Source organism: Chiloscyllium plagiosum, unplaced genomic scaffold (genome assembly GCF_037043375.1).
Source record: "Chiloscyllium plagiosum isolate Xiang-an unplaced genomic scaffold, Cpla_swu_hap1 HiC_scaffold_18, whole genome shotgun sequence".
Lineage (NCBI taxonomy): Eukaryota > Metazoa > Chordata > Chondrichthyes > Orectolobiformes > Hemiscylliidae > Chiloscyllium > Chiloscyllium plagiosum.
The window spans coordinates 2,270,006-2,288,949 of record NW_028270156.1 but is presented as its reverse complement, the minus strand read 5'-3'; the positions used below and the strand labels follow the sequence as shown (position 1 = coordinate 2,288,949).

General features: G+C 45.5%; 1 protein-coding gene across 1 annotated transcript in view; it reads left to right on the top strand.

Moving 5' to 3' along the window:
* Positions 1–1,674: 1,674 nt before the first annotated feature.
* The window catches only part of LOC122540750 (src substrate cortactin-like), an 88,641-nt gene continuing 71,371 nt past the window's right edge, over positions 1,675–18,944 (top strand). The window contains exons 1-2 of the mRNA XM_087996242.1: positions 1,675–1,789; positions 12,566–12,649. Of these exons, the coding sequence (XP_087852368.1) occupies positions 12,566–12,649 (84 nt within the window). The 5' untranslated portion in view covers positions 1,675–1,789. The remainder of the gene's footprint in view (positions 1,790–12,565; positions 12,650–18,944) is intronic.

The following is an 18,944-nucleotide window of genomic DNA, read 5'->3' as shown; positions in this document are numbered from 1 at the left end:
GACTCTGATGAAAGGACACAGACAGACCCTGGTGAAAGTGCACAGTCAGACTCTGATGAAGGGATACAGACAGACCCTGATGAAAGGACACAGGCAGACTCTGATGAAAGGACACAGACAGACCCTGGTGAATGGGCAGAGACAGACCCTGATGAAAGGATACAGTCAGTCACTGATGAAAGGACACAGACAGACCTTGATGAAAGGATACAGTCAAACCTGATGAAAAGATACACTCAGACCTTGATGAAAGGACACAGACAAACTCTCATGAAAGGGCACAGTCAGACCCTGATGAAAGGATACAGTCAGACCCTGATGAAAGGACACAGACAGACTCTGATGAAAGGGCACAGGCAGACCCTGATGAAAGGATACAGGCAGACCCAGATGAAAGGACACAGTCAGACTCTGATGAAGGGACACAGACAGACCCTGGTGAAAGGACACAGACTTACTCTGCTGAAAGGGCACAGTCAGACCCTGATGAAAGGATACAGTCAGACCCTGAATAAAGGATACAGTCAGACCTTGATGAAACGACACAGTCAGACTCTGATGAAAGGATACAGTCAGAACCTGATGAAAGCACACAGACTTACTCTGCTGAAAGGGCACAGTCAGACCCTGATGAATGGATACAGTCAGACCCTGAATAAAGGATACAGTCAGACCTTTATTAAACGACACAGTCAGACTCTGATGAAAGGATACAGTCAGAACCTGATGAAAGGGCACAGACTGACTCTGATGAAAGGACACAGGCAGACCCTGATGAAAGGATACAGGTAGACTCTGATGAAACGATACAGGCAGACCCTGATGAAAGGACAGAGACAGACCCTGATGAAAGGATACAGTCAGACACTGATGAAAGGACACAGGCAGACCCTGATGAAAGGATACAGGCAGACTCTGATGAAAGGACACAGTCAGACTCTGATGAAGGGACACAGACAGACCCTGGTGAAAGGACACAGGCAGACCCTGATGAAAGGATACAGGCAGACTCTGATGAAAGGACACAGTCAGACTCTGATGAAAGGACACAGGCAGACCCTGATGAAAGGATACAGGCAGACTCTGATGAAAGGACACAGGCAGACTCTGATGAAGGGACACAGACAGACCCTGATGAAAGGACACAGTCAGACTCTGATGAAAGGGCACAGACAGACCCTGATGAAAGGATACAGTCAGACTCTGATGAAAGGGCACAGACAGACCCTGATGAAAGGATACAGTCAGACTCTGATGAAAGGACACAGACAGACCCTGATGAAAGGACACAGTCAGACTCTGATGAAAGGGCACAGACAGACCCTGATGAAAGGATACAGTCAGACTCTGATGAAAGGACACAGGCAGACCCTGATGAAAGGACACAGGCAGACCCTGATGAAAGGACACAGACAGACTCTGATGAAGGGACACAGACAGACCCTGATGAAAGGATACAGTCCGACCCTGAGGATAGGACACAGACTCTGAAACTGCGTTTGAAGAGGTCAAGAGCAAAACCTGCCTGTTCCATGTTGATCGCTGGGGAGGTGGGACAGGGGTTGCTGGACCCGGCGGGAGGCAGGAACAAGGGGGTTTGAGGCTGGGTTTGGATCCTGAGGGATATTGACAAAAGGCTGGGATGGAACAGCTGATCCCAGACACGTGATCAGAGCAGGAAGTGTGTGTGAATCAGAGACGGAAACTGTGAGCAAAGGATCCCAGCAAAAAGGGAGAGAGAGAGAGAGAGAATTCACAGGAGCAGGGGGAATACAGCCATTCCCGCGAGGTGAGTGATTGCACAGAGCTCCTGGCTCAGAGGCAGGGACATTACCCTCTGCAGCTCTTGTTTCTCTCCAGTCGCTGCATTCCTTGAGTCAGGAGCTGATGGGAGATTCCTGAGAAACTGAACTTGTCTGGGGTTTCAGATTTCCTGTGAGTGGGCTGGGGCTGGGGGGAAGGGGGTGTTTGTATGATCCCCTCAGGATGGGGGGTGGGATTCTCCCCCTGCCCCCCCCCCCCCCCCCCTCAGTGTCTCTTTAGCTGCTTTGTCTGAATGCGGCTAGCGCCGACCCTTCCTTTCCTTTTTACTGAAAGGGCTCCCCCTGTTCTCTCTCTCTCTCTTTCCCCACCCCCCTGTCTCCTGCCCCCCCTTGGGGTCGGGCTGGGTTGTCCCGGGGCTGGGGGTGAAGGGCAGACTGGGGTGGGGCAGGATCTGGCTCCGGCTGCGGGGGGGAGAGAGAGAGAGAGACTGAGCCAAGCGCAGCTCCCCCTCTCTCTGCCTTTCCCGAGGCTCAACTTCATCTGTTATAAAGTTCAAATCTTCAGGGATTATGGATGTTTTTTTTGGAACAGAATAGCCTTTAGAAAAGTAACCATCCCAGTGAAGGGGGGGGGGGGGGGGGGCTGCTCTGGGGTATATCCCTGTGGATGTGGACATGGGCCAAGGTCAGATCAATAATCAGAGATTTTTCTCTTGTTGCTGGGAAATCCCGATCCCAACCCCATGTCCACATGTTAGAAGCTGCAGAAACCCCAGGCAGCTCTCCCTAAAAACCGGGAATGGAAAGGCAGGGCTGGGCTTCCGATGAATGTCTTCCTCTTCGTTTTGTGAGCTCCCAGCTCAGGGTTTCTTTGTGTGAGGAACCAGAGACAGGGGAGGGTTGGAGGGCTTATACATTGAGGTGTCTCGGGGAGTATATTATTACTTGATATTAAAACGGACCCTCCCAGTCTCTGTGCTGTGAATGGCAGTTGGGTGAATAAAATCCAATGTCTGTAGCAAACGTTGCCAGAAGTTGAGGTGCATTTATATAGCACCTTCGCAAACGGTGGGCACTTTTCAGAAATGTTTACTGACTGCCAATTAGTTTGTACATAGCAAGATTTCACAATGAATTAACATTATCTGCTGTTAGTGATGATGTCAACTAAAATAGTGGGCAGAACCCCAGAAGAATTTCCTTGATCTTGGATCTGCCCTTCACCCCCAGCCCCTGGACACCCTGGACCCTCAGGTGTTTTACACTCACTCAAGAGACCAGAGAAGGTTTGGTATTGAGCCTGTCCTCCGAGAGGGGCTGGCCTAGATTCTCAGTTCCCTGGGGTCAGTGACTAAAAGTGAGGAGTATTCTGAGTTTGCCATCGTTCCTTCCTGGCTGTGGGTGGGGTGTGTAGAATGCTGTCTTGTGAATAGGGACTGTTTAGGGAAGTGAATCCATTTCACTGCTGTTTAACATCGGTAAGAGAACGATGCAGGGAGGTTTAATCGAGGATTTGGGAGAAATCCGGTTCACAGTTCGGGACAGAGTAAATGGCACTACCTTGACCCTGTGAATAAAGAGGACGTACATTTAGTTTAACTGCCGTCACTGAAATGACCCACAGAAGGTGGAAACTGATCTTTGGCTGTGATTTCAGTCAGCAGGGTCTAATCATATAGTTCAGAAGAGGCCTTTTGGTCCATTCATTCAGTACAGCCAACGCTACACTCAATCTTTACCAACCCCACTTTGCTACACTCAGCCTTGTATGTTGTGACATTTCAAGTGCTCATCTAAATACTTTTTAAAGATTTCCTGTGTCGTGCATTCTCACAGCCAGTGCTTTCCAGAAACCCACTACCCTCTGGGTGAAAAAAATAATTCCTTAAAGTCCCTCTAAACCTGCCTTTTGCTTTATAACAATGATCCCTTGATACTGACACTTCGACTAAGGGGCACCCACTGTCCACGCTGATCAAAATCTTTTACTAGGAGCTGAGAGAAGTGTTTATGGTCAACTTCCCCTTTAACCTCGGGCTATCTCACTGAGATGGAATATTACATTAAGAAGGTGACTAGAATTTTGGATCTGTGTTAATAATTAGGTAATTAATGTGAACTTCTGATCCAAGAGAAATGAGTCAGTTGCATTTGATCTCAATGAAATGGCCCTGGGTTCAGTACTGCCCAGAGAGATTGATACTCCAGGGTCAGCGCCAAGGGAGCGCTGCACTGTCGGAGGGGTAATCTTCAGAATAAAACATGAAATTGAGACCCCCCCCCCCCCACCTCTGACCCTCTCTGCTTGGATGTAAATGACACTGACACATCAAAGAAGGACCGTGAGTTCATCTAGCATCCTGATCAACACATACCCCTCACTCACCCTCTCTCAGAGATGACCTGGTCATTAAATTTGTTAATTGGCTGAAACATTTCCTACATCACACCATGTGACTGCCCTTTGAAAGGGTCTCATCTGTTTTCAAATATTTTGGAATGCTGTGATGTCATTTAAAAAAAGCAACATATGCAGCATTTGGATACAGGCGAGATACTGTGGATGATGGGAATCTAAAACAAACACACGATGCTGGAGGAACTCAGCAAGTCTGGCACTATCTGTGGATAGAGAAACAGTTAGTATTTCAAATTTGATATGATTTTTTATTTTGTTACGTTTGAAACTTTTTAAGACCTTTAGAGTCATAGAGATGTACAGCACGGAAGCAGGTTCTTTGGTCCAACTTGTCCACGCTGACTAAATATTCTAAACTACTCTTGTCCCACCTGCCAGCACCCGGCCCATATCCCTCCAAACCCTTCCTAATCATATACCCATCCAAGTGCCTCTTAAATGCTGCAGCTGTACCAGCCTCCACCACATCCTCTGGCAGCTCATTCCACACATGTAGCAACTTCCTTGTGCAAAGGTTGCCCCTTAGTCGCGTTTATATCGTTTCCCTCTCACCATCAACTTATGCCCTCTACTTCTGGACTCCCCCACCCCAGGGAAAAGATTTTGTCTATTTACTCTGTCCACGCCCCTCATGATTTTATAAATGCCCATAAGGTCACCCCTCAGCCTCTGACGCTCCAGAGAAAACAGTTTTGTTGACTATTGTCTTCATCTGGGTTGTCCCTCCAATGGACTAATGATTTTCTTACTGATTTCGAGAAGTAATTTCATGTGGGACCAAGTATCCGTCCAGGATAGAAACATCAGTAGGACCAGGATTAGACCCTTCAGCCCATCAAGTCAGCTCATCTGTTCATTGATCTGATCTGTTGGCATGAATTAAACTGCCTAGTTCCAAGATTCCTCTGCTATTAAGCAAACCCCTTAAATGCTAGTTGCTTGGGATATTAAATCAGCAACAAATCCCCTTGTCCAACTGTCTTCCAGTCTGATGTGGGAATGTTCACTCATGATTGCACAAACACGTTTACAACTCCTTGTGCTGAAGCAGTCTGTGTTCAAACACACTAAAACCTGGACATTATCCAGGCTTGTGCTGACAAGTGGGAAGTAATATTGCACATATCAGGCAAAGGCCATCTTCATCAAGAGACAATCTAACAACACCCTTGACATTCAGTGGTGTTGCCATCACTGAATCCCCCCCACTATCGACATCCTAGGGGTCACCATTGAGCAGAAACTCAACTGGACTCGCCACATAAACACAGTGGCTACGAGAGCAGGTCAGAGGCTAGTCATTTACCTCCTGACTCCCTAAAGCCTGTCCACCACCTACAAGGCGTGGAGTCAGGAGTGTGATGGAATACTCCCCACTTGCCTGGATGGGGGCAGCTCCAACAACACTCAAGAAGCTCGACACCATCCAGGACAACGCATCCCACTTTATTGGCACCACGTCCACAAACATCCACAGCCTCTGGACACAATATCGAGTTCAATAATGTTAGGGCTTGAGGTGCTTTCTCTCCATGCCCTTACCCCAATCCCTGCTCACCAGGCCTCATTATCATATGGTCTGCTATTACACATTACCTTTTCTTAGCCATTCATTCTCCCAGCCTGACCATTATCCATCCCTTTGTCTGTCCAACTATTCTCTCTCGTTTGGATCTGCCCCCCACCTATCATTTACTCCTCACTCCCTTCCCCCAACCCTCTCCTCTGCAAAGCAACCAGCATTTTCCTAGCTACCAAGAGTTCAGAGGAAGGGTCACTGGACCTGAAACGTTAACTCTGATTTCTCTCCACAGATGCTGCCAGACCTGCTGAGCTTTGCCAGCAATTTTTGTCTTTGTTCCAGAAGATTCTATCTTCATTTCAGATTTTCAGCTTCTGCAGTATTTTGCTTTTATGTTTGATTCATTTGCATGATGTGGGCTTTGCTGGCCAGGTCAGCATTTATAGTCCATCCCTAGCCACCCCTGAGAACATACAAACAAGGAATGAGAGGAGACCACTCAGCCCTTCCAATCTGCTCGGCTATTCAATAAGATCATAGCTGATGTCATGTTAACCTCACTCCAATAAGATGAGCGAGCTTCAAGTGAGCAGGTGGGAGACAGCACATCCTGAGGGAGACTTATCCAGAGTCTGAGAGTGTTTCTGGGAATTTGAAGCACAGTAAGAATTCTGTGCAGAGGAGAAGTGTGCTATTTGCTTTTATTTTTGTGTGGTTTGTAGTTTGTGAGGACTGTATCCTGTATTAAAAAGGTGCCCAGGAGAACATGCAGTGACGAGGCAAAGCCAGGCAGTGCAGGAGTTTCCTGCGGCTATTCCCCTGGAAAACCTAGCCATCACTTTGGATAGTATCAAGGGGAATGGCCTCTCTGGGGAAAGCAGCAACTGCCAATCACAGTTTGCTCTGCTGCACAGGGGAGGAGTAATGGGTATGGGAATACAATGGTTACAGGGGGTTCAATTAGCTGCAGGGGAACGGGAATATATGGAAGGGATCGGGCAAAGGGAAATCACAGACAAGAACAAAATATGTGGTATAGCTCACTTAACAGGAATGAGGGAGACTACCTTATGCACTATGATGACCCGCTGTCCCTGCATTAACAATATTTTTTCAATATAATGTGTTAAATTTACTTTTGTCTCATTAATAAATATGATTCCAACCTTCATTCAGCCTGTGCTATACTTTGCATTAGACTTTTGAGTGATTTCTTAGCGATTGTGAATGATACTTTTAGCTGGTCTGCCCCAACCTCACTTTTCCCACAAGCCATATTATTGATATTAAGTGACTTTCTATTAAGTGAAGTTTTACTGGAATGTGACTACGGTGTCGAATCTATATGGGTACAGCTGAGAAACACAGAGGGACAAAAACATGAACTGGTGGTTGTATATAGAAACTCAAACTGTTGGGGTGATGCTGGGAATGGCATTCAACAGGAAATTGGAGATGCATGCAATAAAGGAGTATCTCTAATTCTGGGCGACTTTAATTTGCATATGGATTTGGGCAAATCAAGTCAGTAATAATACCATACAGGAGGAATTCCTGGTGTGTGTACAAGGTGGTTTGCTGGATCAATCAGTTGAGGAACCGACTACAGCACGGGCCATCCTACACTGGGTAATGAGAAGGAAATAATTGGTCATCTAGCTGTGTGAAGCTCCTTGGGGAAGAGTGACATAATATGATTGAGTTCCTCATTAAGATGGAAAGTGATGTCATTGATTCTGAGACTTGAGTGCTGATTCTAAATAGAGGAAACTATGATAGTCTAGGGTGTTTGTTGGATACAATAGATTGGGGATGTAAGTCTGACATTGGTAATGGGAAAATGCTAGAGATTATTATGTAAAAAAATTAATAGCAGAGCATGTGTCAAACATTGGCAGGACCAGATAGAGTCAGCATGGATTTACAGAAAGGAAATCATATTTGTCAAATCTTCTGGAATTCTTCAAGGGTGTAACGTGTAGGATGGATCAGTGGTGCTGGTCTATATGGTGTATTTGGACTGTCAGAAAGGTTTCGACAAAGTCCCACAAGATGTGAGTGTAGAAATTTAAAGCACATGGGATTGGCGTACTCTGCTAAGATGGTTGGAAAATTGTTTCCTGTCTGTTAACCAGAATCTGGTACCACAGAGAACCAGGGCTAGGACCCCAGCTAGTCACAATATATAATAACTGTTTAGATGAGGAAACTAAATATAATCTCTCCAAGGTTGCAGGTTACCCAAAGCTGGGTGGGAGGGTGAGCTGTGAGCAGGATGCAGAGACGTTGCAGTGTGATTTGGGAAAGCTAAGTGAGTGGGGAAATGAATGGCAGATGCAGGATAATGTGGATACATGTGAGGGTATCCACTTTGTGGTAAAAGCTGAAAGGCAGAGTATTAATCAAATTGTGAGAGTGGAACATACAATGAGACTCTGGTCTCCTTCTACACCAGTCACTGAAAGTAAGAATTCACGTGTGGCAGGCAGGGAAGAAGGTAAATAATATGTTGGGCTTTATACTGAGAGGGTAGAAGTGGGTACTGCAGATCAGAGTCAAGAGCACAGCAGGTCAGGCAGCATCTGAGGAGCAGGAGAACCGATGTTTTGGGCAAAAGCCCTTCATCAGGAATGAGGCTGGGACCCTCGGGGGTGGAGAGACAAATGGGAGGGGGTTGGGGCTGGGGGGGAAGGTAGCTGACAGTGCAATAGGTGGATGGAGGTGGGGGTAAAGGTGATAGGTCGGAGAGGAGGGTGGGACGGATAGGTGGGAAGGGAGATTGGCAGGTGGGACAGGTCATGAGGTCGGTGCTGAGCTGGAAGGTTGGAACTGGGGTAAGGTGGGGGGAGGGGAAATGAGGAAACTGGTGAAGTCCACATTGATGCCATCGGATGCTGCCTGACCTGCTGTGCTTTTCCAGCACCTCTCTCTAATCTTGACTTTATAGTGAGAGAATTCAAATACAGGAGCAGGAATATCTTATTACAATTGTACAGGGCACAATTATACATTTATGTAGCGCACCTGGAAAGATTTGTGCAGGTTTGGTCTCCTTCCCTGGGGAAGGATGTTCTTGCTCTAGAGGGATTGCAGTGAAGGTTTCCCAAGGGATGGCAGGGACTGACGGATGAGGTGAGTTTGAATTGGTGAGGATGAAACTCACTGGAGTTTAGGAGAATGGGGGTCTGGGATGTCAGCAACCGATAAAATTCTAAAAGGGCATCACAGGGTGGATGCAGGAAGGGTGTTCCTGACAATGGGAGTGTCCAGAACCAGAGGCTACAATTTGAAGATTCCGTGTAAGTTACTAAGGACGTGGCTGAGATGAAATATCTTCACCCAGAGAGCGGTGTGGTGTCTCAGCCTCAGGAAGCAGTTGAGGTCAAAACATTGTATGATTCTAGAAAGAGTTGGATATAGCACTTGGGGCTAAAAAGATTACAAGGTAATGGAAGGGAAAGCAGGGACAGGTACTGGGTTGGATGGTCGGCTATGATCGATTGAATGGTGGACCAGCCTCACAGGCCCGAATGGCTCGTAGTTTTTAATTCTCTACCTATCCCCGATAATCTTTCACCCCTCGGTGATTAGGAATCTATCCAATTCTGTTAAAAAATAATTAAAGATTCTGTTTTTGAGGAAGGGCATTCCAAAGATACTTGACTTTCTGAGAGAAAATATATTTCATCTTTGTGTGAAGTGGCTGACCCTTTTATTAATAAGCCGGAGCTGTTTTCTCTGGAGTATCAGAGGCTGAGGGGTGATGTTACAGAAGTTTATAAAATCATGAGGGATGTGGATAGGATAAATAGACAAGGTCTTTTCCCTGGGGTGGGGGAGTCCAGAACTAGAGGGCACAGAGGAAAGATATAAAAGGAATCCAAGCGGCAACTTTTCACCCAGAGGGTGGTACGTGTATGGAATGAGCTGCCAGAGGAAGTGGTGGAGGCTGGTACAATTACAACATTTAAAAGGCATCTGGATGGGTATATGAATAGGAAGGTTTAGAGGGATATGGGTCAAGTGCTGGCAAATGGGACTAGGTCAATAGACAATAGGTGCATGAGTAGACCATCCTGCCCTTTGAGCCTGCACCACAGGGACTGGGATATCTGGTCGGTATGGACGAGTTAGACTGAAGGGTCTGCTTCCGTACTGTATGACTCTATGACCCATAGTTCTAGAATTTTCTACAAGCAGAAACATTCTTTCCAAAAGGTGATGGTGAGTTGCCTTCCTGAATTGCTGTGGGTAGGCCCACAATGCGTTAGGCTGGGAATTCCAGGATTTTGGCTCAGTGACACTGTAGGAACGGCGATATATTTCCAAGTCAGGGTGGTGAGTGGCTTGGAGGGGGATCGTGCAGATGGTGGTGTCCCCATGTATCTACTGCCCTTTGGCCTTCAGGTGGAACTGGTCGTGGGTTTGGAAGGTGCTGTCTGAGGGCCTTTGGTATATTTTTGCAGTACACCTTGTAGATGATACACACTACTGCTCCTCAGTGTCAGTGGTGAAGGAAGTGGATGTTTGCGGCTGTAGTGCCGATCCTACAGGCTGCTTTGTCCTGGATGGTGTCAAGCTTCTCGGGTGTTGTTGGAGCTGCCCCCATCCAGGGGCAAGTGGGCAGTATTCCATCACACTCCTGACTTGTACCTTGTAGATGGTGGGCAGGGTTTGGGGAGGCAGGAGGGGAGTTAGTCACCTCAGGATTCCCAGCCTCTGACCTGCTCCTGTAGTCACTATTTATGTGGCAAATCCAGTTCAGCTTCTGGTCAGTGGTAACCCCCAGAACATTGATAGTGGAGGATTCGGTGGTGGTAACACCGCTGGATGTCAAGGGGCAGTGGTTAGATTGTCTCTTATTGGTGATCCTTTATGAACAGAAGTCATTTTTAATAAATCTGTGAAGAAAACCTTTATAAGGGATGAAGGGAAAGGGATTTGGATTTTCAAAAATGCCATGAGACATGTCTTGTTGCAAAATTGGGACTCATTTAGGTTTAGTTTATTGGCTTGGATTGATAGGTTGGTTTTTGAACAGAAACAGTCAGAGTATGTCGGTAATTTTTCATTGCCAGGTTGTAACCAGCAGGATGCTGTATGGATCAGGAATCGGATCTCAGCCATTTACAGTTGATTTTAGCGATTTTAATTCAGGAGACAGGGTGTAATCGATCCAAGTTTGGTGACATAGGTTTAGAACAAAAAATAAACAGCGCAAATAGGTTGTGGAGGGTGAGGTAAGAGGTTTGCTACTTTAGTAAGAGAAATAAAATAAGCATTTTTTTTGCATGGTCTAAATCTGAGTATCCATGAATCGTCATAAGTTAATTTACAGATACAGCAAGCGATGTGAAAGAAAAGCTGTATTTCCACTTCATTACTGGTTCAAAATCTTGGAATTCCTTCCTAATAGCACTGCTATCCTGACACGTCAAGCATGACAGCTCAGTACCACTACCTCCAGGGGGGGGTTAGGAAATGGGCATTAATTGTTCCACCAGCCAGTGATGCCTATATCTCACCTAATGAATAGAAAATATACTGCCTGTTGTTACAAAGTGAGTGGCGTATCAGTAAAGAGGTCTTGAGTAAGGCATCAGGGAGGCCACACCTGGTGTATTGTGTGTAGCTTTTGTCTCCTTCTCTAAGGAAGAGCTGTTTGCCCTCTAGGGAGTGCACTGAAGATTTGCCAGACTGATTCCTGTTGAAGAATGGATCCCTAGATGAAACAAAAGGATCGGCTAAGGTTAGATTGCTTTGAGCTTCGAAGAAACAGCATTGATCTCATTGAAACACGTCCAGAAAAAATTTGAAAGGTGAATGTTGAGAAAATGTTCCCACGGCTGGAACTCTGCAATACAAGGTGGCAGTCTCAGAATAAAGAGGTTTCCATTGAAGACTGAAGTGAGGACAAATGGACTTTGTCAGAGTTGTGAATCTTTAGAATGTTCTACCCCAGAGAGCTGTAGGTCTTCAGTCATTGAATATGATCCAGACAGACCAGCTAGAGATTTCTGGGTGCGAAGGGAGTAGAAGTAAGTGGAGTTGTGGTGGAAGATCAGCCATACCCATGTTGAATGGTACAGCAGGCTAGAAGGGCCGAATGGCCTGTGGATGCCTCTAGTTCTCCCATATTGAGAGCACAGATTACTGGAGTGATCACTAAAGGGTGGGATCTAGAGGCATTTCTTTGCTCAGATCTTGCATTCTTAACCAACCATCTGAGATTCAAATTCATGTCTTTCTGGAGACCTTGACCCTGATCTGAAAGTGAGAGCGATCAGAATGAGCTGAAAGTGGCCAGTAGGTAAAAAAGATATTTCTCCGTCAATGGACAGGGTGAAGTATCCTCTTTCCTCTGTGTAGACTCTGACTGTCCTATAATAGAGACTATAATTATTACAGTTGCAGCTTGCTTCTGATTCCCAGTGTATTTTGCTTCTGAATTTGTGCTGCACTTTAATGGGAGCCTGGTCAAAGACTCAGACTCAGGTTGGTTCCAAATGTTTCTCTCTGACCATTGAGCACATTGTTTCTGGTTGTGATCGAACAGCTGCCCTTGCCTACATTGCTGCTTTCCTTTGACTCTCTTTGTGAAATTAGACAATACTCAGGAGTGGTACTACTAACTGCTGGCAATTTACTTTAGATGTGAGTTTATTTCTCTCCTGTGAATGTTTGTACTGTCTTCTCTCCCAGTGTAGAGCAGTTTGTAGTCTCCTGGTCAAAGCTGTAAGGTGTTTCACTTGAGTTGATGTGGAGATCTTGTAGGATTCATGTTGCCTTTTGCAATTGGAATGTGTTGCGCTGAGCAACAGGCTTTTGATTGGTTGCTAATGCTATTCATGTCTTTTCCAGATGTGGAAAGCTGCTGCTGGTCGGACTATTTCTGTGACAGCATCAGATGATGGCGATGACTGGGACACGGACCCTGACTTTGTGGTAAGCGTTTGGTTTTCATTCACAGTTTCAAAAGGACGAGCTGACACTGAGATTACGCCTCAGGATGTCTTGAGGCACTTCACAGCCAATGACATTATTCCTGATCTGTGCTTGGCTTTGGATACTGAGAAACTTGGGAAGGTTTATTCAGGAATATTTAGGAATATTCAGGACTGGACATAAAAGAAACAGGAGACATGTAACACGTCCAGAGGACCAAAATAACAGGCACCAGGAGAGTGTAGAAAGAGAAATAGGGAATTTTACGCAGGTAAAGAGAGGGCAGGTAAGATTAGGGAGCATCCCAAGGCATTCTATAAGTACAGGGAGGAGGATAACCTTGGGAAAGGGTAGGGACCAAGCGAAGATATTGGGAGGATGTTAAATGATTATTATGTCTTCCTTCACTCCGGAGAACCGGATGTAGGTACACAATTGAGCAAGAGGGAATGAGAGACCCTTTGATAGATTGACATTGGGAGGGAGGGGATATTGGAGGTTTTGGCAGGCGTCAAGAGGAGACACCTCACAGGTCTGGGTGAAGTTTATTCCAGAATGCTGTGGGAGATGATGGAGGAAATCACTGAAGTCCTGATCCAAATGTTTCTTTCCGCTCTAGCCCCAGGGCTTGCAGGGCAGATAACAGATCCACTTTACAAGAAAGGTAGTAAGAGAGAAGCCACAAAATTACTGACCAGTGAGTCTCTCACCAGTGGGAGGGAAACTATTGGAGACAAATCTGAGCCGTGGGATTAATCTCCACTTGAAGAGGTGAGGTTTGGTCAGGATAGTCATTGTGATTTTGTTGCAGAAATTTGATGGAATTTTGAGAGGTGACCAGGTGTGTAGATGAGGGCAGTGCAGCTGGTGTAGTTTATATGGATTTCGGCAAGGTCTTTGACAGGGACATTCGCAAAGAAGGCAAGAGCTCATAGGATCAAGGGCAACTTGGCAAGGTGGATCCATAATTGGCTTAGTGACTGGGGACAGAAGGTGTGGGAGGGGCACGTTTGTGTGACTGGAGCCCGGTGTACAGTGGTGTCCCACAGGGATCAGTGTTGGGTCCCTTGTTGTTTATCATGTTTATCAATGATGGAGATGAGAATATGTGGGAAATGGGAAGTAAATTTGTGAATGAGCTGAAGATTGGCTGGAGGATATGGGTGGATTGGTCAGATGGACAGATCGGTGGCTGATGGAATTTCACCCTGAAATGTGAGGTGATGCATGTTGGAAGACAAAACCAGATGATGGGGGTATCCAATGAATGACAGGACATTGGGAAACACTGAGGAACAGAGGGGCCTTGGAGTGTAAGTCCATAGATCCCTAATCCACAGGTTAATAGAGCAGTTAGAAAAACAGGGCAATTATATTGAAGCTGTGCATGACTTTGGTGAGGCTACAGCTGGATTACTGTGTGCAGTTCTGGTTCCCACACTATAGGAAGGATGTGAACAAAGAAGAACAAAGAGAACAAAGAAAATTTACAGCCCAGGAACAGGCCCTTCGGCCCTCCAAGCCTGAGCCAATCCAAATGTACTGTCTAAACCTGTCACCCAATGACCTGCCAGCTCTTATACTCAATACCCCCGTCCAATGAAGGCAAGCATGCTATATACCTTCTTGACCACTCTATCCACCTGTGCAGCAACCTTCAGGGTACAATGGACCTGCACTCCCAGATCTCTCTGCCCATCAACTTTTCCCAAGGCTGTTCCATTTACAGTATGATTCGCTCTAGAATTAGACTTCCCACAATGCATCACCTCATATTTGCCTGGATTGAACTCCATCTGCCACTTTTTCGCCCAACTCTCCAGTCTATCTATATCCTCCTGTCTTCCCTGACAGTCCCTTATGCTTTCTGCTACTCCACCAATCTTTGTCATCTGCAAACTTGCTGATCATACCAACAGTGCCCTCTTCCAGATCATTTATGTATATTACAAACAACAGTGGCCCCAACACTGACCCCTGTGGAACACCACTGGTCACCTTTCTCCATTTCGAGAAACTCCCTTCAACTACTACTCTCTGTCTCCTCTTGCTCAACCAGTTCTTTATCCAACTAGCTAGAACACCCTGCACACCATGTGACTTCACTTTCTCCATTAGTGTACAATGGGGAACCTTATCAAATGCCAGACTAAAGTCCATGTATATGACATCAACAGCCCTTCCTTCATCTATCAGCTTGGTCACTTCTTCAAAGAACTAAGTCCTCAAATATCCTTGGATTGGAAGATGTATGACCCTAATGGGTGGAGGTAAGAAAGAGAACAAACAAATGAAGGAGACACTGGTAGGAGTGGTGTATAGGCTCCCTAACAACCGCTACACAGTGAGACAGAGAATAAATCAGCAGGTAGTGAGGGCATGTAGCAATGGCTGTACATTGATTTTGGGTGACGTTAACCTTCATGTAGTTTGGGGTCAGACTGGAAGATGAAACCACAAGGGAAGATTAGAGAGTTGGGGCAGTTTTCTTGAACAATATATTATGGTTTCAACCAGGAATCAGACTATTTTGGATATTGTGATTTGTAAAGATGCGGCCTGCCTCGCTGGGCTCTTCCAGCCTCCTACTTATTTACTCTGGATTCCAGCATCTGCAGATTTTTTTGTCTCTAACCAGATGTGTAATGAGGCAGGTTTAATAAATGATGTCAGAATAAAAGTTTGCCTCGATAACAGTCACCATAACATGGTAAAATTTTAAAAATCACACAACACCAGGTTATAGTCCGACAGGTCTAATTGGAAGCACTAGCTTTTGGAGCGACGCTCCTTCATCAGGTGGTTGTCCCTCAAACAATCACCTGATAAAGGAGCGTCGCTCCGAAAGCTAGTGCTTCCAATTAGACCTGTCGGACTATAACCTGGTGTTGTGTGATTTTTTTTGTTTAAGTTTGTCCACCCTAGTCCAACACCAGCATCTCCAAATCTTGGTAAAATTTAGCATTCTGTTTGAGAGGGAGGAACTGAAGTCGGGAATTACTATGTTACACTGAAATACATGTAATTATAGAGGAATGAGTTTAGAGCTGGCAGGAGTGGACTGGGAAAGGAGTTTAACAACAAAAACAGTTCAGGAACAATGTTTATAAAAATAATTCATGGCTCACAACAAAGCCTCTTTCCGGTGAGAAAGAAGGATCCCAGGAAGGGTTTAAGCCAACTCTGATTAACTGACAAAGTTCAGGACAGCATCAAATTAAAAGTAAAAAAAAACAATGTGGCAAATTTTAGTGGTAAACCAGAGGATTGGGAAAACTTTACAAATGACCAAAAGATAATGAGGCAAAAAAAGGGGAGAGGATAAATTTGCAAGTAATATCAAGGCAGATAGCAAGAGCTTCTTTAAATATATAATTAGGAAAAGAGAAGCCAAGTGATTGAGTACCTTAACAAATGTGGTCGAGGAAATAATAATGAAGAACCAGGAAATAGCAGAGGCATTGAATAAATAAATTCCATCACTCTTCCCAGTATAAGATGCTGATAGCACCCCCAAATACAAGGGGTTATAGGAGGGGAGGCAATAAACATGATAACTATCACTGGAGACAAAGGTGCAAGGGAAACTAATTGGGCTGAATACCAACAAGTCCCCTGGACCTGACGGGATGCACCTTATATATTAAAGGAAGTAGTTATGGCGATAGTGGATGCACTGGTAGTAATCTCCCAGGAATTCTTAAATCCTGGAAAAATCCCAGACAATTAGAAAACTGCTGATGTCATACATTCTTATTTAAGCAGGGAAGGAGGCAAAGCATCAGGAATTATACCCAACAGGAATTATATCCAACAGGAATTGTTGGAAAAATTCAGCAGGTCTGGCAGCTGTGAAAAGAAATTGGAGTTAACATTTCAGAACCAATTCTGAGGAAGGGTCACCGGACTGGAAATGTTAACTCTGACTTCTCTCCGCAGATACTGCCAGACCTGCTGAACTTTTCCAACAATTTCTGTTTTTGTTTCTGATTTACAGCATCCGCAGCTCTTCAGGTTTTTAACAGTAAGTATAGGCCAGTTAATTTAACATCTGTTCTTGGGAGAATGTTAGAGTCTTTTTAAAGGATATAATAGCTGAGTATTTAAAAATACATAACATAATCAAACAGAGTTAGTGTGACTTCATGAAGGGGAAATCCTGTCTGACAAATTGGTTAGAATTTTTTGAGGAAGTAATGAACAGTGTTTGGTAAAGTATAACAAATTAGGCTGCTCAACAAAATAGGTGCCCATGGTATTGACGGTACAATGTCAGCATGGATAGAGGATTGGCTAATGATTGGAAGACAGAGCGGTAGGAGAATGGGGACGTTTTCCAGCTGGCAATGTGCAACTAGTTGAGTGTCACCGGGATTAGTGCTGGGACCACAATTATTTGCAATATATACTAATGACTTGAATGAAATAAAGTGAATGTACTATTGGCAAGTTTGTAATAACACAAAGAAAGTGGGAAGGCAAGTGCTGAGGATGATAGAGTCTGCAGAGGGATACAGACAGGTTATGGGAGTGGGGAAAGACTTGGCAGATGGAATAAAATGTAGGAAAATGTGAAGTTATGCACTTTGTCAGAAAGCGTAGAGGGGCTGAATATTATTTAAATGGAGCAAGGCTGCAGAGAGCTCTAAAACCGAGCGATTTAGGAATCCTTGTAAATAAATTCCAGAATGTTAGCACCCAAGTTCAGTGGTTGATAAGGAAGGGAATTGGAATGTTGGCCTTTATTTCAAAGGGAATGGAGTATAAAAATACAGAAGTTTTGCTAAAGCTATACACCTGGAATACTGTGAACAGCTTTAAGCGTTTTTATCGAAGGAATGGTAGATAGGTATGGGAGGCATTCCAGAGAAGGTTCACTCTGCTGATCGCAGGCATGGACAGACTGTCTGATGAGGAGAGGTTGAGTAGATTGGGTCTTTGTTCATTGAAATATAGAAGAATGAAAACTGACTTTCTGAAACATACAAGAATCACTGGAAGGTCCCAGAGGACTGGAAAATGGCAAAAGTATCATTCTGTTTAGGAAGGGAGAGAAGCAGAAGATGGAAAACAATAGGCCAGTTGGCCTGACCTCTGTCATTGGTCAAATTTTACAGTCCATTATTAAGTATGAGATTATGGAGCACTTGGAAGTGCATGGCACACTAAGGCTGCGTCAGCATTGGTTCATCAAGGGGAAGTCATGCCTGTTAGAATTCTTTGAGGAGGTAACGAACAAGTTAGACAAAGGAGAGGAAGCCTTTGACAAGGACCTGCACAGGAGGCTGCTAAATAAGATAGGAGCCCATGGTGTTAGGGCCAAGGTACTGGCCTGGATAGAGGATTGGCTGACTGGCAGAAGGCAGAGAGTGGGATTAAGGGGTCTTTTTCAGGATGGCAGCTGGTGACTAGTGGAATCCTGCAGAGGTCAGTGGTGGAACCACAACTATTCATGTTATACGTTAATGATCTGGACGAAGGAATGAGGACACTGTTGCTAAGTTTGCAGATGGCACAAAGGAGGTGGAAGGTCAGGTAGATGTTGAGGAAGTGGGGAGGCTGCAGAAAGACTAGAGCTGTAAATGTGTTGTTGGAAAAGTGCAGCAGGTCAGGCAGCATCCAAGGAGCAGGAGAATCAATGTTTCGGGCATGAGCCCTTCTTCAGGAATGAGGAAAGTGTGTCCAGCAGGCTAAGATAAAAGGTAGGGAGGAGGGACTTGGGGGAGGGTGTTGGAAATGCGATAGGTGGAAGGAGGTTAAGGTGAGGGTGATAGGCCGGAGTGGGGGTGGGGGCGGAGAGGTCAGGAAGAAGATTGCAGGTTAGGAGATGGAGGAGTCCAAGGACCTGCATATCCTTGGTGGAGTGGGAGGGGGAGTTGAAGTGTTGAGCCACGGGGTGGTTGGGTTGGTTGGTCCGGGTATCCCAGAGGTGTTCTCTGAAACGTTCCACAAGTAGGCGACCTGTCTCCCCAATATCGAGGAGGCCACATCTCCTCTGCCCAGAATCACTGCACACCCAAGGTCATCTCCTCTGCCCAGAAAGAACACCTCTGGGACACCCGGACCAACCAACCCAACTACCCCGTGGCTCAACACTTCAATTCCCCCTCCCACTCCCCCAAGGACATGCAGGTCCTTGGACGACTCCATCGCCAGACCATAGCAACACGATGGTTGGAGGAAGAGCCCCTCATCTTCTGCCTAGGAACCCTCCAACCACAAGGGATGAACTCGGATTTCACCAGTTTCCTCATTTCCCCTCCCCCCACCTTGTCTCAGTCAAATCCATCGAATT